Source organism: Scatophagus argus, chromosome 9, assembly GCF_020382885.2.
Source record: "Scatophagus argus isolate fScaArg1 chromosome 9, fScaArg1.pri, whole genome shotgun sequence".
Taxonomy (NCBI): Eukaryota; Metazoa; Chordata; class Actinopteri; family Scatophagidae; genus Scatophagus; species Scatophagus argus.
The window spans coordinates 10,387,438-10,407,658 of record NC_058501.1 but is presented as its reverse complement, the minus strand read 5'-3'; the positions used below and the strand labels follow the sequence as shown (position 1 = coordinate 10,407,658).

The following is a 20,221-nucleotide window of genomic DNA, read 5'->3' as shown; positions in this document are numbered from 1 at the left end:
CCCTAAATGAGAAAGTACACACAGTGAAATAGCTTAAACTTGGAGAATTTAGTTTCTTCTGCTACTGTAAATTGCATCAGGCTGCCTAAATGTCAGTTTTATGAGGAAATGCGTGACGATAGATATGTCGCGAACTTGGGACATACTTATACAAGGCTATAAATAAAAATCACATTTCAGAGGAGAGAGCAAACAGATGATATGTCTGCTTATAGAATCTCAGTTATCTATTAGTGAGCTTAACTGAGTCCAAGTTGTTTGACAGAGTTGAAGTGTGTTGTGATGCCCTGTGGTTAGACCCTCTTGGCCTTTCCTCTTGGCCTGAAGAGGATGTGAGATCCTGGATTTTGTTTGAGGGAAGTTCGGCTACTTGGAGACATGGTAAGTTATCCAAGTAAGCCAAACTCTAATTTTGGAAATCCTTCTGTTCTGCTGGTTGAGAGCACAAAACCCTTTAAACAGAAAACATCTAAATGGTCATTTTTATCAGTCCTTTTAGAATAATTTTTAGGACATTTTACTGCATGCTTATGAATGAAACTAGATGTATATGATATGGAAAATATCACTTGACATGAGTAGCATTTTTCTATCTATAACATACACACTCAAAGTTCAGTCAGTCACACTGAGATGGTGAAAAGCGGTGCCCCTCAGGCTAAACCCTCTTGACCTGTGGAACCACGCCTGGGAGGTGATGATAGAGGCCTGATAGAGGCCAGTCACTGGGACCCGAGGCCACATCCTGGACATGTCCTTTTGGCAGCAAGGCTCTCTGAACACAGCCACAAATACACACAATCCCACACACACACACAGGCCATATCTTCAAGCAGTGGAAGAAGAATAAGAGGAGGCACTTCAACTTTTAAAGTAGAGGGGTAAATATTCTACACCTCATCCTGACAGCTGTGATGATGAGAAAGATGCAGCTCTTACTCATTATAAAATGGAACTTATTGAAACTATAAACCCCTTTTTTAACTTGAATGTGAGTAAAGCGCTCCATAGCAGCCCACTGTTTAAACTTCTCTACTGTTCGAGAGTACTTGTTACTCTACTTGTTATGTTATTCCGTCTATCAATACATTCATTTGCTAAGATCAGCCATGCCAAACATTCACATCAGGTGACATTTAGATGTAATTCAACCCTCAGAAAAAAAAATGTTTTTGAAATGATATGATTACACACCTACAGGCTGTTTTGTTTATAGTAGCTGTGAATTTATATTCTCTAATAATAATGTGCTTCATTTTAATTGGAATAAAAGGCCATTCCATTGATTCCTGAAAGGTGGGCGTTCAGGTTATGCAAGTACTGTGCCCTGTGTTACTGTGTGTGTGTGTGTGTGTGTGTGTGTGTGTGTGTGTGGTCCCTCTACACTGCTGTTTGTCTGAGGTCATGCTTCATATTTTCATTTAGCTTTAATCACATTAGTGTTATTCTCACCATATTAATGTTAGTCAATGAATAGATTAAATATTCAATTAAGCCCGACACACACGCATTTAAGATGGGATATGTGAGTTTGAGTGTGTGTATGTTGATGTGTAATGATGTGTAAATATATTTATGGCTCAGGGTCACAGTGGTATTAACCTGACCCAGACTCGTTCTCCCTCTTGGGAAGCTCCATGCTGATGATTGTTGTGCGCTTCAGCTTTTGTGAGCCTTTGACCAAGAGAAACAGAGCATGTGTGTTTGACAGGATGTTAGTTTAAATAAAAAGGCGAGGGGGGGTTAGAAGTGACAAAGGGCTCCCTAACTTTTGAGATATCATTTGAGCCGTTGTGGAAATAAAAAAAAGGACTTATCTTCAGACAATCATGCTGTGCAGGACTGGTGGTTTAGAAAGGGAGATAAAGCTCTGTGTGAATCCCTTGACTCAGCTACCTCACAGGAGGAACGGGACCAGGCTACATACTGCGCTCACTTACGTGCTGCTTTTACCAAACGGGGAAGGTATTCAGTTAAATGTCCCATCAGTCAGCCATATGCCAAACGCCTACACCTTATTCAAGTTTTAAACCTCTAATTGGTAACGTTTAAAAGGCGTTTAAGAGTGCCCTTTCTTCTCCCTTTTCTCATTTCCCATTTAATGTGTTGTGTCAAAGTCTATTACCTCAGTTGGACGTTTCTGTCCCTTAAGTTGAAAGAAAAAGGGGAAAGGGAGGGGGTAGAAAGAGAGAGAGAGTGAAGGGGGTGGAAAAAAAAAGAAGCCATCAGCTGAGGTTTGCCAGGTCGATAAAGCTTTTAGATTTGGAGATGTTTTCAGGGGGAGCCCATTTCCTGCGGCTAAGAGTTGTTAATGGAGCTTAAGGAATTATCTTATGACTCTCGGTTTGAGAGCAGTTTATTTCAGCCCGGACCCTGCTCCGTGTGTCGGGAGTGGCTGAATATGCTGCTGTCAACGCCGCTTAATGAAAAGTAACGCGTCGCTGATTACAGTTTTATTTGGTCTCTATGTAAAAAGCTCCTGTTAATTTACCATCTCCCTCCCTCTGTGTGTTCGCATTTGCCACGGCTGAATGATTTAGTTATAGCTGGCTTCTCTCTCTCTCTCCCTCTCCCCTCTCTCTTACTTCATGTCTCTTTCTCTCAAATGAAGCCACTTGGTTCGGAGGTCTAATAAAAATCGGTCTTCGTGCTAAATTAATTAAACGTCGAGGCTATATTGTCTTATCTGTGGGGGCTTAAACTCTGGTCTAATTTTTCTATCCTGTAGCTATGAAATGTTAAATACGCAGTTTTACATGTAGGCTAATAAACATGCCTACATCACAGGAAATGCGATTTAAAAAATAACCCTGTAAAAGCGTCTATTAACCCCTTTCATGCACCTGTCGGATATGTGTTCCCTGACAACATTTATGTCTTCCCTCCAATTTATTTTGGGGCCGCGTGAAGGTTTTTCAAAGCTAAGAAAGCAAATAAAAACATACAGCCTGACTCCAAATTATAGAAAAAAGCCCTTTTGTCCACCATAGCACTTTCTTCTGGGTGTGTGTGCGTGTGTGTGTGTGTGTGTGTTGGGGGGGGCTTTTCCACATTAAAATTCATCACTGAAGCCCCCCCTCTCTGCCTCCCTCCCAGTTCCCCCCTCTCACAGGACAGACAGAGTCCCCCGAGAGCTCCACTTTCGCCATTACTGTCAAGTACCCTTGACTCCTTTCTTTTTGCCCTTTTATCTACAACAACTAATTCGAGTTCCTTTGCCCTTTTCACTTCCAGACGACGTGAGTGCCTCTCCCTCTCTCTTTCTCGCAAAGCTTTCACTTTTCACAATCGGAATCAGCATCCGGGATGTTTTTTTTTTTGTGTGTGCAGGGCCCCGTCTCGAGGAAATTGAGGGGTTAGTGTCAAAACGAAAACTCTTCACTTCAAAATGACTTCGCAGGGCCTCCGTTTTGAACCCATTAATGGACGTATGGCGAATAACTTACCCTTTTGACAGCTGCATCATGGACGGTGTTGAGATGTTTCGATAATATTATCAGAGAGCAGAGAGGGGAAATCAATAGGCTGACATGAAATATGACTGCGAACATCCCAATTACAGCCTGTTTAGAGGGAATTAATGAGGCAGATCTTAGATACTGATATTGTTCTGTCTTGAGGGCTGAGCTGCCTCATTTTCTCGCTGTCACTAAATGAGAGTGGATGTTTTCTGAAGAAAAAAAAAACAGCACATGGTGGATGATGATGTTAGATCGGTTAAGAATGAAATGGAATGAAATAACTGCTCAAATATAACAGAAAATTGAGTTTAAAAAGGCCCTGCGTGCTCTGCTCTGCTCAGCCGCGTATAGGCTCTATGTGTCCTGGTTGTAAAGGACTGGACGTGGTTTTACGTGAATAAAAATATGGAAAAACCATAAGGAAGAAGTGTAATTCGAGTCCCCTGCACTTCAGCACCATGGAGAGCAACTCTTACTATTAACCCCACATCACAAGCGCTCTTCAGAAACCGACTGCTTTTATTTTCAGTGAACAAAGTTTAGACGCTCACTCACTTCCTAAGAGAGCTGTGCATTTGTGAGACTTTTTTTTTTCTTCTTCTTTTAATAGTGATACTCAACTGCTGAGACCTAAATAATATTCAATTACATTTGCATGCGCATAGTAAAGAAAACAGTAAAAAGAAAAAAATAATCATGTAAACCTATTTTTTTTCCCCCCAATTTGTAAACTTTTGTTTATACATTTCGATAAATTTTGTGCGTGCGTTAAATCATATCAGTCAAACTGGAAATCCGGATATTTCACTTGTGTAACGCCAGTGTAACAGCTACCGTTGCTTTGAAAAACGAATCAAACATAATGGAGACGAAATAGGCTTTTTCATCCGACTTTCATTCAGTCACGAAAAGTCTGTCTCTTTTTGCACTAAAAGGGTCATTTTGGTTCTGTTAGGAGCAGAAAAGTTTGTTGATACTTTTTGGGAAAGTCATGGCACTGTCTTTGGAGGAGTCGTGATGCTGCTGCAAGGCCGCCGAGCTCCTCTCAGCCTCCAGAATGGCGCCTTTGGTGTTCGTGGTCCAAGAGACGGTGGTGTTGGTCAGAGCCTGGCTCAAAGTGCTGTGCCTGAACAAGGGGTCGTGGAAAACCCCGTCCACCCAGTTTCTCAGGGTCGTGACCGGCGAGTCCTGCCTGTTGTCCAAGCCGGTCACGGGTGAGGTAGCGGCGGGGGATGGGCTGAGGGAGGAGGGCGGCGGCTGGCACCTCAGCATACAGGATGGGTACTCAGTCTGGTTCAGGGACGTCGCAGTTTGGGCCAAAGACCAGATCCGAGGTTTGCCGTCTAAAATCTGGTGCCCTTGCGGCGGCTGCTGCTGCTGTTGGTTATAGCACGCTTTTACCGACTGTCCGCTGCCCGGTTGGAAATCTTCCGGGTTCGTTTTAAGACAACTTTTGCTCAAGTCCTGCTCTCCTCCCAGAGAAACAGGGATGGAGACTTTGAGAGACGCGTCCTTGATGAGGTGTTCGCCGGGGCACTCGCTCGTCGTTGACATGTGTGTGTTCATGTGGTATCGGTGCTTCAGCTCACACTCGGAGCTCTCAGACTCCAGCGTGTCGAAATCATCCAAATCGCTCAACTGGAGGTCCTTATCAGGCCGACTTCTGGTCTCTGGGGAAAAAAAAGAGAACAGAGGGGAGACAGCAGACACGTCAGTGGAAGATTTAGTGTCACACGACATGACATCAGATCTGATAATGACATCCCGGACAGTCACTCTCCAGTCAAGTGTTGAACTTGCAGTCTCACGCTGCGAAAACTTTTTGTTTCACTCTGTTCAAGAGATTAATGTTTACAGCCTGATAACGATAAATAAATCCCCAGCCTGTAACCATAACGACCAAAACAGTTTCACAGTACGTGAAGTTTCACACTACACGACATAGCTCCATCAGGTTGTTGTATTTACTACTTTAATTATTAATGAAATGAATTCACACCTGTCCGAACTATTAAGTTATGATCAGCAAAAGATGGAAGAAGACAATCTGAACATCAAAAAGAAGCCTGAAGCCTCCACTGCATCCCTGTGTGAAAGTGACTGAGGCCTGTCTGATGGTATTCCACAGCATGTAATTTGTTATGGTGAACAAGAAGTCATAAGGCAACCGCTGATGCTGTTGCCAAGTTTAATTTTTAAAAAAATATAAATAAATAAGTTGTTTTTTTCCTTGTTTAATATAAGAATAAAATGTTAATCTAAACAAATTCTAAGGCCTCATTCTTTGTTTAGTGTGAACAGTCATCATTCCTGTTAAAATTACTTATGTTCAAAAACAGAATGAGACTGATGGGGTTTTGGAGAATCAAATATACTGATCCGTACATTTCATTATTTAATCATATTCTAGTAGAAATTTTGAAAAGAAGAAAAAAATAATGTCGGTGTGGTGACAACATCCTGGTTTATACTGTGTAAGATGAAAAGAAAATAGAGGAGATTCAAGTTTTCAAGTGAATGACTGTGAGGGGTATAAAATAAGAAGCAGTTGCTAAAACTGGCTCTTTACGCTTGCTCACATTTCAATCTAAAGTCAAAAATAAGAATATTGGTTACGAGTGTTTCATTCCAAAGCAGAACAGTGTCACATTATGATACTATCGATCACAGAACAGTGTAAGATGTCTTGAATACAGTTCTTTTTACATGCTTTGGAGTGAGTGTGTACCTGTAATATACCACAAAAAAACCTGAGCATAAAGCTTCATAATTTCTCTTTGTTTCTGCAGAGCAACTCTGCATTGTGACACTAACCATCCTCGTTGTTCTCGCTTTTTAGCTGCTCCTCCTGAGACCCATCCTCATCCTCGTCATATCTCTTCTCCTCTGAGCCCTTGTTTCTGGGCGGCCATGTCATTTTATTCTCCTTCTTGAGCCTCCTCCTGGCATTTGCGAACCAGGTGGAGACCTGCGTCAAAGTCATCTTGGTGATGATGGCCAGCATGATCTTCTCCCCTTTAGTTGGATATGGGTTCTTCCTGTGCTCCTGCAGCCAGGCCTTCAGTGTGCTGGTTGTCTCACGCGTGGCGTTCTTCCGCCTCGTTCCCCCATCCATGGAACCATATCTGTTAATGAGAAGAACACAATGGTAACAAGAGGGCAAATATAACATGGGATGCCTGTTATATGACAAATGCAACAAATGTGGTGCCCTGGCAGTTTCTCTCCTGAAAACCACGACAGAGCCATCTGCTTCGTGGAATCTTCTTGAAATCATGCATAACCTCCTGCATAAGCTTGACAGACCCACTCATAAACCTGCTTGCTTCTAGAACTGTATAAAGAGCTGAAAATTAAAAGCAGACATCACAACCACGTGTCAGTTAAGAGATCTAATTTTTAAAGTACAGGGGAGAGGCAGATACACAAGCAGTATCCTGTACTGCACACTTTGTTAGACACACTACTTCTGCGAGAACCCTCAAACTGTCCCTCTTCAGGTGTCCAAAATGAATCTGCTGTGTGTGTCTTTGAGAAATTTATTTCACAATTAATAATGCCAAGTGCATTGGGACCATATGTATGTAGATTTTTCAATGTGAGTGTATGGAAAAAAAACTCTGAGTGCAGACTTGTTCTCCACTCTCTCCTACCAGGCCTACATTTAAAATGCACAGTGTTGATTTTCAGTCAGCAGTGAGCTGTAAAAGTCCTCTTGGGGGAGGCTTTTATGAGGCCTTTATTGCTCCGTATAGCTTAGTGCAGGTCAAGCACTGCTAAGGGAATCAAAAGGAGAGCAGCGCTGCACCTTTCCATAGCCCTTGTTGTTCCCTCACAGATAAAATAGACTGTAAAATTGCTTTATTGAGTGTAATGATGAGCCCTCAGGTGAAAGACGGGTGCAGACAGAGTGGTACTGCTGCGGGCCTGCTTGTTTTTCTGCGTGCCACTAATTCTGTTGTTGCCTCAGACTTAGGCCTTTTGCTGCATGTGCACTTAATAGCATTCCTGTTGACACTGTTCGCACTTCACACGGAATTTAGAGTGATTGGCAAAGGGAGCGCAGTTACGTGAATTCTCATTTTGCTATAAAGCTAATCAATATGACACTTTGCTGATCAACTAACACACAACATCAGAAAAAGTGTTTTCTGTGCCATTACATGCAGTTTGCTTAGTTCCTGCTTCTTTAAAGTAAATTCTGATCACTGTTACCATAATCAGGTACAGTTGCCATTCACGCCCTACATTTTCATCACATCACAGACTTCATTTGGATGATAGCTCATTATTGGGAAGACCTTTCAATGTGGCAGATATGCTCTTCCCAGTGCTGAAGAGGCCTTGTGTCTTTTTGAAAGGGGCAGGAGTCTTCTGAAGCACATCACCTCATCAGGAGAGAAATGTGTCACAAGATGAAGGTGATTACCCAGTGTTGTTAGACGTGATGAGAATGGTCTTGACCCCTTGGGGACTGATTGATTTAGTGCTGGAAAACTCGTCTGACCCTAGGATGCAATAATTTAACTTACTGTTTATCTAAATTTTGATCAGATCCTGTCATAACCGCATGAAGTGGCTGCCTTAAGCTTTCAAACCGGTTTGACAGTGAACTTAAACTTCGCAGCTCATGATAAAATTTAATTTTAACCCGTCACATCCCTTTTTCCAGTCTGAAACAAACTGCATTAAACTACCTATAGGTTATACAGTTCACTCAAAGTTCTCTGATGTTTGTGTCTTATGTTAGAAATATGATCAGGAGGCAGACTGTCACAGAGACAACATACCTGTCGTACTGGTACTGTCCCAGGGTGGGATCATAAGGATAATAGGCTGTTGCCTGGGTTATCCCCGCATGTGCAGAAGCTGTGGCATCTTTAGTGTCGAAAGTGCCCTGCAATCATAAAGAAAAAGTTAGGAAATCAGTTTCAGTACATAAAATGACTCACCTGGTGCTGAAAACGTGTACACATAAAACAGATTTGTATTGGCTGTGTCTTAAAGTCGCTTTTCATTCAGTTCATCGCTATTGACAAGGGTAACGGCTGCATGTGTAGGGACTGAAAATTTGAAACATTTTGAAACAAGTTGAAATATCTTCCTGTAAAATGAAGCGCTGAACACCATACTAGCTACTTAGATGACAGTTTATCTAAGGAAAGAGTTACATTTAGCCATATGGTTGTGACTTTCAAATTTAAGTTTTTACAAAATGAAACTTTAGAAGCAGGAGATTTATTAGCTTGGTAACTGCAATGTTAATCTGTGAGAGGCTTTCAGGGTGCTTTCCTGGTTTAATTACTGTAGAACAAACCATCAGTTAAAAAAGCATATAGCTGTTCTAAATGTTCTCCAACTATTTTACCAGGAATGTGAGCACTTGACTTATTTCAACACTAAACAACATTATTTAAACATTCTTCGTCAGGCCTATGACTTTCTGTTGCTGGGATCTCTTATGAAAATGTTTGATAATTCTTTTTTTAACAACATTTTAATCATTTTACAAAATGTCTTAAAGTTGGGAGATAAAAACTACAAACTAGCTTAATATTAATAGAAAGATTTAACCTTTTATGCCTTCTTCCATAAAAAACAAACAAACAAAAAAAGATTTATCTTAACAAACTCTCAAGAAAGTGAGCCTATCTCGCTTTATTCTAAGGTTTGGTGCAATTACTAAAGAAATGTTGGCTGGAAGGATGGTACGAGGATAAGTAAAAGGCAGGTATTTTAGGCGTAGACCATAAATCTAGGAGAGATGCGTCTGGCTCAAGCCTCAGCACCCTGCGGCTCCATTAATCAATGCCAAGGGGGATCAGATGAGGGGCTTACCAGCGAGTAGAAAGCCGAGGCGTCCGTGCCGTATGTAACGTAATTCCCATAGCCTTGTCCGCCGGTGTAGGGGCTCCCGTACACACCCAGCGCGGCGGCTGAGCTGAGTTCATGCCTCGCAGTGGCCAGCAGCCGGCTCTCGTACACGGGACAGTAGACTGGTGTCTGCCCGGATGCCGCTACTCCGGAGTCGGCTATGGATCTGCCGGTGGACTCGCAGCAAGTGGTCAGAGAGTTGGTTGTCATCAGGAACTGAGTGGAGACCGAGACACATTCTTATCTTTTTTTAAAAAAGTTCTTGCTATACTCTGTTTGAATCTGCACTGAAACAATCCAATGTTATTCCCTATAATGTCGAAGTTTCTAACTTTTACTTTTTTTTTTAACATGAAGAGAAAAATCGTCTCAGAAAAATGAACGTGATTCTACCTGTTTCCAACTCTGTTTAGTGGTGAGCAAAATTAAACACGATTTAAGTAAGTTTTCGACAATATGATTGAGCTTCTTCGGAAAAAGTAAACTCGCCCCCTATTCCCATATTTTTTTTTCAGAATGCCATTCTGAAAAAAAAACTAATAAAACAACATCAAATGACTTGTAAAGACTACTATTTGATGATGAAATGATGCGTCACATTCGTGTGGCAATGTGCGCGTAAAACGTGTCCAAAACAGCGATCTGTTAGCTTTGCTCCAAACGAAACATACGCGTTACAAACAGATACAACGTGTTTTCCCAACACCGCCCAGTAACACCCAAAGTAATGCCCAAATGATTTTTTATGGCTCAAAGCCAAAACAAAACGGCAGCTGCTTTATAGCGCAAAACACACACAGCGTGTGCAGAACAAGTTGGCATGTGTGTTCCAGCGCAGATAAACATATGGTTGACAATGCAGAGCGGCTATTATCTTGCAAAAATCAGTGAACGGGATGTCGGGAGTCTCGCTGTTTTCTTTTTTTATTTTGGTTATCCCCCCTCTTGCGCCTTTTCCCATAGCTGCGGGAACACAGGTATCACTGGCTGTAACGTATTCCCCATACCCGAAAGGACTGTGACAGGCAGCTTCCCTGAGTGTTGGCCAAAATGCCTAAAAGGATCACGTTTAAATCGATGAGATAATCAATCGCTGCAATACCAAAATCCCAACAACACATTAATTGAACAAAGGTAGTTACATGAACTTACTTGTGGAGCAGACGAATAGGGATATCCAAATTGTGGATATGACATGGTAGAGAGGTCCCCCAATATCCAGAAATAAAGCGAGACTGAAGGTCTCCACTCTCACGCAGGCTGCGGCTCTGTTTGACTGTACCAATTGATTGGTAAGCACAGGCTCCTAGGATGCTTATAGGGCGAAGCAGACTAGCATGTTTAATTTGTGTAAAATGCCCCCCACTCAAACGCCTTTCAATGGAAAAAAAAAATAAAAAAATAAAGAAAGAAAATCTTCCAGCGATCCCTTTCTTTTCAAAAGTCTTATTTGATCAAAGAAATGAAGGTGACGCAGATTTTCTTTGCCTACAATAATCACTTTGTTGTCAGATACATATTTTTGCCTTATAAAAAAGTAGTATAAAAGACGTCAGCAGCAGAGGCAGGTTGTTTTAAACGGCGGCGACTCTGACGTCAGAAGTTTCCCACTCTAAAAATGACCAGACTGTAACTTTAATATGCATTTTCTTTCTCAGGATGACGACAAATGCAGACATAAGAAAGCAACAAGAAAATGTATGAGAGTGAAGAGGAGAGAGAGGAGTTTTTTTTCTTCTTTCTTAAAAAAGAGATGTCCCGGGGATTCATTTGCTGTCCCAATCAATCAATTAGGCCAATCAGTGTCTTGAATATGCAAAGCTATGTATCAGTTTAAATGCATTAGGCCTAATTGAGTAGATTATTATCATTCCTCCATACTGATGCTAATCACATAGGGAACTAATTGATTTTAAATTCATTAGTAAAGAATATGGTCATACTGAGACAGAGAAATCGGAAGCTGCCAGTGGATTGGACAAAAATGAATACACTTAAAATATAAATATTAGGTTTTTCTTTTTAATTACCTCAACTTTTGGTTTCCTATTATGCTCCAATTCCTCCTGGAGCAATGAGTCCCTAGAGTGATGTAATTACCCCAATTCCTCCCCAAACATGCTTAAGAGGATGTAGTTTGAATGAACTTTACACCTCTCGACACGTCCTGGTGCAAATCCTGGGACGTGCTCGGAAATCTGTATCTAATCTACATCTATATCAGTAACCTAAAATAGCTTTTAAGTTTGCACCATGGACAAAATCCCGGTGATAAAATTAATAAACTTAAGTTTTTTTTTTTGCAATCTATCTGCCCATCTTTCGTTCTTTCTCTCTTTCTTTCTTCCTTCTTTCAAGTGTGACCAACCAAAACAGCCAAAAGCCCCAAACTCGCTCGCCACAGCACCGGTGCGCGCTGCCTTGCTTGGAGAATCCCGGGTTGATACATGTGGATAGCCCCGGGGGTCACTCCTCAAATTAATGATGATGTACTCCTCCTCCCTCCCCCTCCTCCCCTCTTTTCTCCTCTCCAGCTGGATCTCTGCCTGCCGGTGACAGGTCGATTGAGAGTGATTGATGACTATCTAGGGGACCGGGGCCAACATAATAATATGATACCAGCACCTTGCAATAATTGCTCGGATTCATTTACAGATGAAAGACGTAATAAACAGCTATAAAGACTTGAAAGGCTTGTGTCTCCGTTAAGTAACTTTTGTCTTACCTTTTTTCTTTTTGTTTTATTTTTTTGGGGGGGAGGAAGATGTGGAGGTGGTGTGGGAGGGCGCGTTGTATAAAATGTCTGTTCTCTCATTCATTTTGACAAATTGAATTATACGGGGTTAGTACCTCCAAGCAAATGGACGCATTAACGCTGTGAACAGGGGGGGTCAAAAGGGGATCAGCCAGCGCTTTTTAATTTGCATTAACTCTAATGCCACCTTAACATTAACAACCCGTCTGAACCGCTCAACCATACACTCACTCACCCACGCGCGCGCACACACACACACACAGAGTCACATACACACAGAGAGTGAGAAGGACACACACACAAACACACACACACAGATTTCCATTTTATCTTATTAATTTTGCCTTTTTCTTTTTAAATTCATTGGGGGTTAATGTGACAACCGGTACATTAAGGCAGGGCGGCACCACATTCATCTTCACCATCACACTCAGTGGATGAAGGAGAAAGTGTTGATAGGTTGATTGTGGGGATGGTGGGAGCACACCTGACACACACACACACTTACAAGTGACATCTATTCTTCCACAGAGGTATTTTAGAATCACCTACTCAGCTACTTTTCTTCATTGTATGGCCCTCTACCATTGTTTATGTACAGAATCAGACTGCAGACAGTGAAAAAACCTGATAGACACATTCACTAAACTATACTGGCCACATCTCCTCCCCTCCTGCCCACAGTGTATACCTTTTCATTATCCACTGCGTTACCCAGTGTTATCAGGCGCTTATAATAAAATATTTAGGCGCACTAGTATATGCTTTTAGACTGAAAATGAAGGCGACGGCAGGAGCTCATGCTTGTTTAGCGTTTAAAGATTAAAAGAGAGGCATCTCTTTTTTTTCTTGGACGGATGTGTGGAAGCAAGGATGCTCTGCGTTTAAAATGGAGCAAGTGAGGGATAAGATGCTATCCCAGTTCAGGACAAGCTATGGACTGTGCCTATATGGTCCGATTGTATTGTCTTTATTTTCTCCAATTGCTGCAAAATAAAACATGATAGTCAGCCAACTGTTATCAGTTTCAAGTTATCTAAATTAATGAGCGATTTGGAGATCATTTCACTGTATAGATTAGGACAGATAGCAGTGTTCAGCAGTGATCAAGTGTAAGAGCATCCATCACATTAATGAGTAGCATAAATCAACTGCTTTACCCAAAGTCGACAAACTAATGGAGCACTTATGACTGTATCACAACTTGGTAGTCTTAAATGCAACTGTAAAGATCTCTTTTTGTATGCATGTCTGTATCCTTCACAATATTTTTATGTTCATTTAGTTATGTATTTCAGTTTTTGCTAGATTGCATCAGCATCGACTACTGTAATCTCAATAATAACCGTGTTGCACTTTGAAGTAAGCCTGCTAATTTGCATCTCCTTTCCAACTAAACTCATATTAAAAAGTTCCCCAGAAATGCTGTAATCATGAAGGTGTCACTTGCCTGATAATCTGTCGTTGATTAATGAGCCACAGGGAAGGGAGTGTGTGTGTATGTGTGTGTAAAAGAGTGTGTACACACACACATGCACGCACACACACACTTAGAGGGAGAGAGAGATAAAGGAGCTTAAAGTGAGACAGGCTAAAAAACAAAGGTCAGTTGTGTTGATGAAGCACCAAGCTCAGTCTTTCATAACAGTGTTGGGTGATGTCAAATGTTGCTGATGCTGATCTACATTGTTTCTTTAGTTTCTCTAACATATAACGGCAATGGTTTTTATGGACCAGAGTATTGTTGGAAGCAATCTGAGGTAATCCTACCTCAGAATACTTCAATTTAAAATGAAAAGGCAAGCCTAGCAGCTTTGGGTGGGCAGTTTATTTCCGAGTTTCAGATTGGAGTGGTTTAAGATCGCAGGCCATGTGTGAATTCTCCCTCAAGTTTTGAACAGTACTGAGGGTTGAGTGAGCACCGACACAGGGAACTTGTCTCAATCAAGTGCGGTTCAGTGATGGTGCTGATGTTGACCTCTGCCATGTTCAAACTCCCCAATGTGGGTTAGCATCAGGTGAAAGAAGAACTCAGTTTATTGACTTCTTCAAAATGGACTTGTACCTGTTTTGTATCTTTTTGTATCTCTTTATCTCCCATTCTTCTTCTCTTCTTCTAGATTTTGTTGCTTTTCTAACATTAGCTCAAGCTCGTTCGCTCCTATTTTTCAGTTCTTTTCAGTTTAGCCCTGTATGAAGATAATATTTCGGTGTGCTGATGTGTGCTGGTCCATTGTTTCATATGCTGTTTTTTTGAGTCAACAACTAGGAGGCCCAAGCTGACCTCAATAGTTGAAGACAGCTGCACAGGCTGACTTGCTCTGCAACATGAAGCCCCGAGCAGCTCCCGGGCTTTCCAATGGCTACCATGTTTCTCTTTCTGCAGTCATAGAAATAATGTCTAAGCATTTCTGTGTGCGCACACACACTCACACACACACACACACACACACACACAATGCTTATCTAGCAAAACATTAGCCTATATCTAGTGTCTAGTCTAGTCTTGGGGTCCAAATGGAATATTGATCTCCAATGATCTTCTCAATGTATTTCTTATTTCTTCTCTTGAACAGCACAATGATCCCCCCCTCTTCTCTTTTGACCCTAAAACCCTAATGGTTTTTGCATGAGTTGGATACTAGCCTGGGCTGCTTCAGGCACTCTTTATAAAAATAGTGACTTTTGTTATTGTTGCTGAAGATGTCTTAGATGTTTCCAAGTGGTAATAAATACTTTTATTTGGTGGATCGTGCAACATTCTGTATCTTTATCAGCTGAGGTGGCTTTTACAGTTACTTCCTTTAATGTGCTGATCAGGTTAGCTTCATCAGACTGTGGATGAGTTCTTTCCACTTTACTGGGTAGGCAAAGTGGTTCTGGGTGCCTATACAAGGACAAATGTAGGGGAATAAAAGACAACGTTAAAGAATAATAGGATATCAGTTGTGTTCAGGAAGGGCTTAGAAATAAGTTCCACTGTATAAGGATTTTTTATTTTAAATCTATGAGTACCAATTAAATAATTATGGGGAAATTAATATTGTTACTGCATAACAAGGAAAAATAGGATGAATGGATTAACAGTGTTCATACTGTAACATTTCCTTTTGCTTTTGGGAAATAATTTACTTCTACTTCTACTAAATTCTAAAAAAGCAGTGTGGATAAAATGTAGTTTTAATGTAGGATTTATCTGACAATCAAATATGTAGTTCTTTTTTTTTAGATTCCAGTTTTGAACAAGCATAAGGTACAGGTGCGCGTGCAGGCTACTGAATGATACAGGGTCTACAGGTGGCTATGCCATGCTAAGAGATGACCCAGTGCACCAGCAAAGACACAGAGGAAGAACATTCCGATCATGTAAACATGCATAGAAACGATGGTGGACATGAAATACTTGGACCTTATTGCAGTGTAAGTCTGAGGCATGTAGGCTGTTTGAGGGCCAGCTAGTAAAATCTGGGCAGAATTCAAAGCTCCAGAAATATAGAGGGCAGCATATCGCCAATATAACTGCCAACTGCTTTTCATTAAGCTGTTTGCTATAGCTATCTGTGGCTGTGGCTGCAATATAGCTACCATTAGCTTAGTTAGTCAAGGAGCTAGTGGCCCTCTAACTGACTGGATTACACATGGACCTTGACCTTTACAACAGCTTCTAAGCGAACCCAGCTAGACAGCATACTGGGACTGGATACAACTTTTGAGACCAGTGGAAGACATTTTGATGACAAGAGATACAATATGGGGGAATTTAGAGAGGCTCCAACACATACTAGGACTATGGGGATGAGAAGACACGGCAGACAAGGACAGGACAAAGGTGAAGCACAGAAAGTGAGAAAGAGTTGCCCGTCACGATAGCATATCCATTATCCCTCATCTATTATCCCAAGCAGGGTGTGCATCAGTGGCAGTTAAATCCAATGAAAGTGAATCTAGTTTTTAACAAATACCATACCGACCTTGCTCTCTTAGTCTTCCTCTCACTCCCATCTCTCTTGCTGTTCTTCGTCTTCAGCCTCTCTAAGTGGTTTAACATGTCAAAGTTCTCTCGGTTCATCCATAATTGATCACCACAACGGGAGCATCTTCGCTGCACTTAGTTAACTAGCTATCTGCAGGTGTTCCCCTAGCAACTGACCAGGGACTGGAACACGGAAATACTGTATGCAGACTCCCAAGCCCCAAAAATGTGAACCCAATGTGTCTTGTAAATCTTGGTGTCGGCCCCTTGTTCAGTGGTTGTGTTCTTGGATCAAGATGTATGTCTGCCCATTACACAGTCCAGGATATGGGTGAAAACAATCAAATGTCTTGTAACATTGGCATTTGCACCTGCTCCTCTGTGGTCATCTCTGTGATTTAAATGCTCAGTCTAACCGAGTATCTCCTTTACAATATAAAAACAGAGTAAATAACTTATGCAACAATGGTGCTGGTTATTTATAATGTAGAATTAATTTTCCAAATGGCTCAGCCTTCTTCAAAGAATCAATTGGATCAACTGGACTGAGTGGTGACTAACTTCAGCTGGCATTAGTCAACTATCTTCCAAAGCAAACTATGCCTATATTTTTCAGAAGTAAGTAAGTGTGTCTAACTGATTGCATTTCATTTTCACTCTGCATCAGCCTGCATTTCCTCTAGTGTTGATACACTACAGAGTGCCATGTGCTTGCATACCTGCTGTTGTGAACCAAACAAACCAACCAACTAACACTTTTTAAAATAATTTAGTGGCCTTTATTGGAATTTCGAACTTTCACCGAAATTTAAATTTAAGTACGTAAGTAAGTATTTCACAAGTGCAACTGAGGGAAAGATGGAAATGTTTATGTGCACAAGGTAACCTGAGTCTCAGGAAACATGTGTTTACCACGGAGACTGTAATTTTTATGTATTAGATTACAATGTAGCTTTCTTTTCCCTGTTCTTCTTTAGGAAGGGAAATTCAAACAGGCTGGTGACCAGACAATGAGAGTTGTCAATCACCTTTCCTGAATGTGTCCCATCCCGTGTGCGTGTGTGTGTGTGCGCGCACATGTGTCACGAACAGCAGTCTCACCATGTCAGACACTGGAATGACACTCATCGCAATGTAATTTACACACACACACACACACACACGCAGGGGCCAGGTGGCTGCTCTCTCTCTCATGACAGACCTCAGACCAGACCACTGACTCTCTCTACTCCCCCTGCACCTGCGACCACCACCAGTGCAGCCAACCCAGCTGCAGTCATGTGCAGCCACCAGTTATTGAATACATTTTCACCATCTGAAATTTGCAGGGAACATTTTGTTTTGCATTAATATACAGACTGTTGCACCAGCCTGCTGTGCTGTTTATTGCTGTATGGGTGGTTATAAAATGGTTTTAAAGATTGGCACTTTGCTGTGTGGCCAGCATGCCAGTTTTAATTCAAACCAATCATGACAACATGTCATCAAACACAGAAATCTGCTATGTTATCACCAATAATCAAAATAACACAGTCTGGTACTGGGCCTCGAATGCACAATTTAATGTGATGTTTAATTCCATGCTGTCCTGCAGATGAATGAGTAGCATGAGTGATTTTGGCTTACTTTCCTTCTATTTGTGCATCGGCAGGACCTCAGCACAATGTGTCTAAGTGTAATGAACACCTAAACGAGTGAGTTAGAACAAGCTCCAAATTCCGCTGTGAAAATGACCTCTGAAGGTAACGTCAGTACGCCTTTTAAGACATGGCTGTAACTTGAGTGCCTTACTATGCGTGCCCTGCTGCCTGTTTACCATTTTTCAAATACATTTGGATTTTCTTGGCCCTCTTCTTCCTTTTCTTTGTCTAGAAATAACAACAAAAAGAGTGGCCAGAAATGACCTGCTTCCACCCTCTCTGCCACAATAATATTTTTCCGCTGCTGATGCACATGGATATTATAAAGTCATGATCCTCTTTCAATACTCACCTACATAATAGAACTAGTACATTGAGTGTAGCTGCTTTAAGGGGCAGAGAATGTGTTATAAGCAGTGATTATCTTCCTGAAGACAACGCAGCCTAGGCAGGCACTTACAATTATTTATTCATAATGCATCCACTGAAACACAAATGCACTTTATTGTCTCATTCTGCATCTTATTTTACCCATAAACCAGAAAATGGGCTGGGTTTCTAATGAAAGAGCCATGTTAATATCAAGGCAGATAAGGGCTGGCATGTGCAGATGGGAGCACAATGTGGAAACCCAATCACAAGTTCCTTCAATCACTCAAAACCAGAACAAGAGCGAATGGATGCATTTGAATATTTTCCTCTACCTGAAGGTATTAAAACTATACAATTTTAATACCTGTTTAACATGCAGTTGCTTTTTGTGGCTCTCATTTTTGCAGTTCTGCATAAAAAACAGGCAGGTAATGCAAGAGTAACTGTGGCAGCTATGGGCAGGACATGGTTTTTCAACCAGACTCATCTGCAGTATTCCTGGGCTTTAATCGCTGCATTAAGATCTTACTGAGTGAGTAGGCTGCTCTCTCCCAGTGGTCTAATTCTGCATTTTTTCTTCATTTGTGTTGTCTTCATTGTGCCTCAAAATATCAGAGGTTTAGGCCACTTTAAGAACTTTGTATTTCATAAGTCAATACTTCATTCCCTAGTTGAGCACTCTGCATATCAAAATAAATAAATAAATACATAACTTCAGTCTGTAATGACACAGTATATAAAGTGTAGAGGCTAATTCCCACTGGCACTGTTGTATACAGCTATAAAACAGCTGTAAAGAGTCAGTGCAGGGTAACACAGAGAGACACCTTCAGGAATGGAAATTTTAAATTTGTGGTGACTTTGGAAGAATGTTTGCATGCGCTTCTACACAAAAAAGTTAAAGCAGTATAACTGACTCATAATCTGACCAGTGCTTCTGATGCATGGGGGACTCCAGTCCATTTCTAACCCCTCACTATGCCTGAGGTACAACTTAATCCAAAATTGTGATTACTGTGTACAACAAGTACTGTGTCCCCGACTAAAAGGTGGGGAACATGACAATAAATGATGGATTAGTCAGTCACTTTCATCATGCGAGAAGTCAGGATATCAACATCATAACAACAAAACACATTTTCTGTCAGCTTATTCCTGCTGCGTCCCTAGGTTTCCCTATAACTCCAAGAATATGTAGTAACCCCACTCAGGTAAGTTGTAAGAGTTCGAGAAAAGCAAGCATTCAGGATGCGGTTGGATGGGTCACATACTGGACATTTCTTAGGAAACTAGGGTTAGGTTCCTGTGTGTGTCAAAGTGGACTTTTTTTTTTTTTAACTTATGCAACGTGATATATGCGAAATAAGTAGGGAGTTTTCAATCTTTTTATTGGGTTTTTTTTTTTGCTAACTTGAGGCCCACTTCTCATTTATTAAAACATTTCCAATGACCACCTTCCTAAATAAAAAGAAAAACAAAAAGAAAAAAAAAAGAAAAAGGAAAGATTTAAAAGGCTTCTTTAAAAGTCAGTCCTTAAGGCACAATATTTTATCTACCACAAAGGCACTCAAGAGGGCAGTGAGTAACTAAGTAACTAACAAATTACTTGCATTACCCTCCACATAAACTTACAGAGAGAAAAAGAGAGACAGAAAATAAAATAACCAAAAGAATGGAGTTCCTGTTAATTTCTGAGAAGATCACACACAGGCACACATACGGCCAGCCCGAGCATTTTTGGAGCCCTACGCATAATCTTAGGATGTCACTCAGCTCCAATCTATCCTCTCTTGTTTCAGAAAGTTGCAACATCTTTTTTTCATTTTCTGGAGGAACCAATAATCTTACAAAAAAACATGGTGGCATGAGCACGTGTTGGTTGTTCTGGTCACAAGCGGATAAAGTTTTTGCGGACCATAACATTTCAACAGCACAACAGTATTAGAAACACTGGTTTCCTTAAAACATCAGTTTGTGCCCCTGCTGTGTCAGGGTCACTTTGAAAAACATAGTAAAAAAGAAAATGAGCAGTGATATGAATATTACGAAGGAGTATGGAGAAGAGGGAAGTCATTCCACCCATCCACGTTCCTTTATTTTCCACTCCACCGATCACATTTGAATATTTTGAAAGGAGTGCCTATGT

General features: G+C 41.1%; 1 protein-coding gene across 1 annotated transcript; it reads right to left on the bottom strand.

Moving 5' to 3' along the window:
* Nucleotides 1-3,962: 3,962 nt before the first annotated feature.
* On the bottom strand, nucleotides 3,963-10,701 carry irx4a (iroquois homeobox 4a). Its single transcript, XM_046400863.1, has 5 exons — nucleotides 10,488-10,701; nucleotides 9,300-9,551; nucleotides 8,252-8,358; nucleotides 6,276-6,586; nucleotides 3,963-5,131 (listed from the first exon to the last, which is right to left on the bottom strand). Exons 1-5 carry the CDS (start codon nucleotides 10,530-10,532, stop codon nucleotides 4,413-4,415), a joined length of 1,434 nt encoding a protein of 477 aa, XP_046256819.1. The 5' UTR covers nucleotides 10,533-10,701; the 3' UTR covers nucleotides 3,963-4,412.
* Nucleotides 10,702-20,221: the final 9,520 nt, after the last annotated feature.

Coding starts and splice junctions, on each gene's coding strand:
- irx4a (XM_046400863.1), bottom strand. CDS start 10,532: ATGTCATATCCACAATTTGGATATCCCTATTCGTCTGCTCCACAA. Junction 9,552..10,487: donor CCTATTCGTCTGCTCCACAA/GTAAGTTCATGT, acceptor GTCTCCACTCAG/TTCCTGATGACAACCAACTC. Junction 8,359..9,299: donor CCTCGGCTTTCTACTCGCTG/GTAAGCCCCTCA, acceptor TTATGATTGCAG/GGCACTTTCGACACTAAAGA.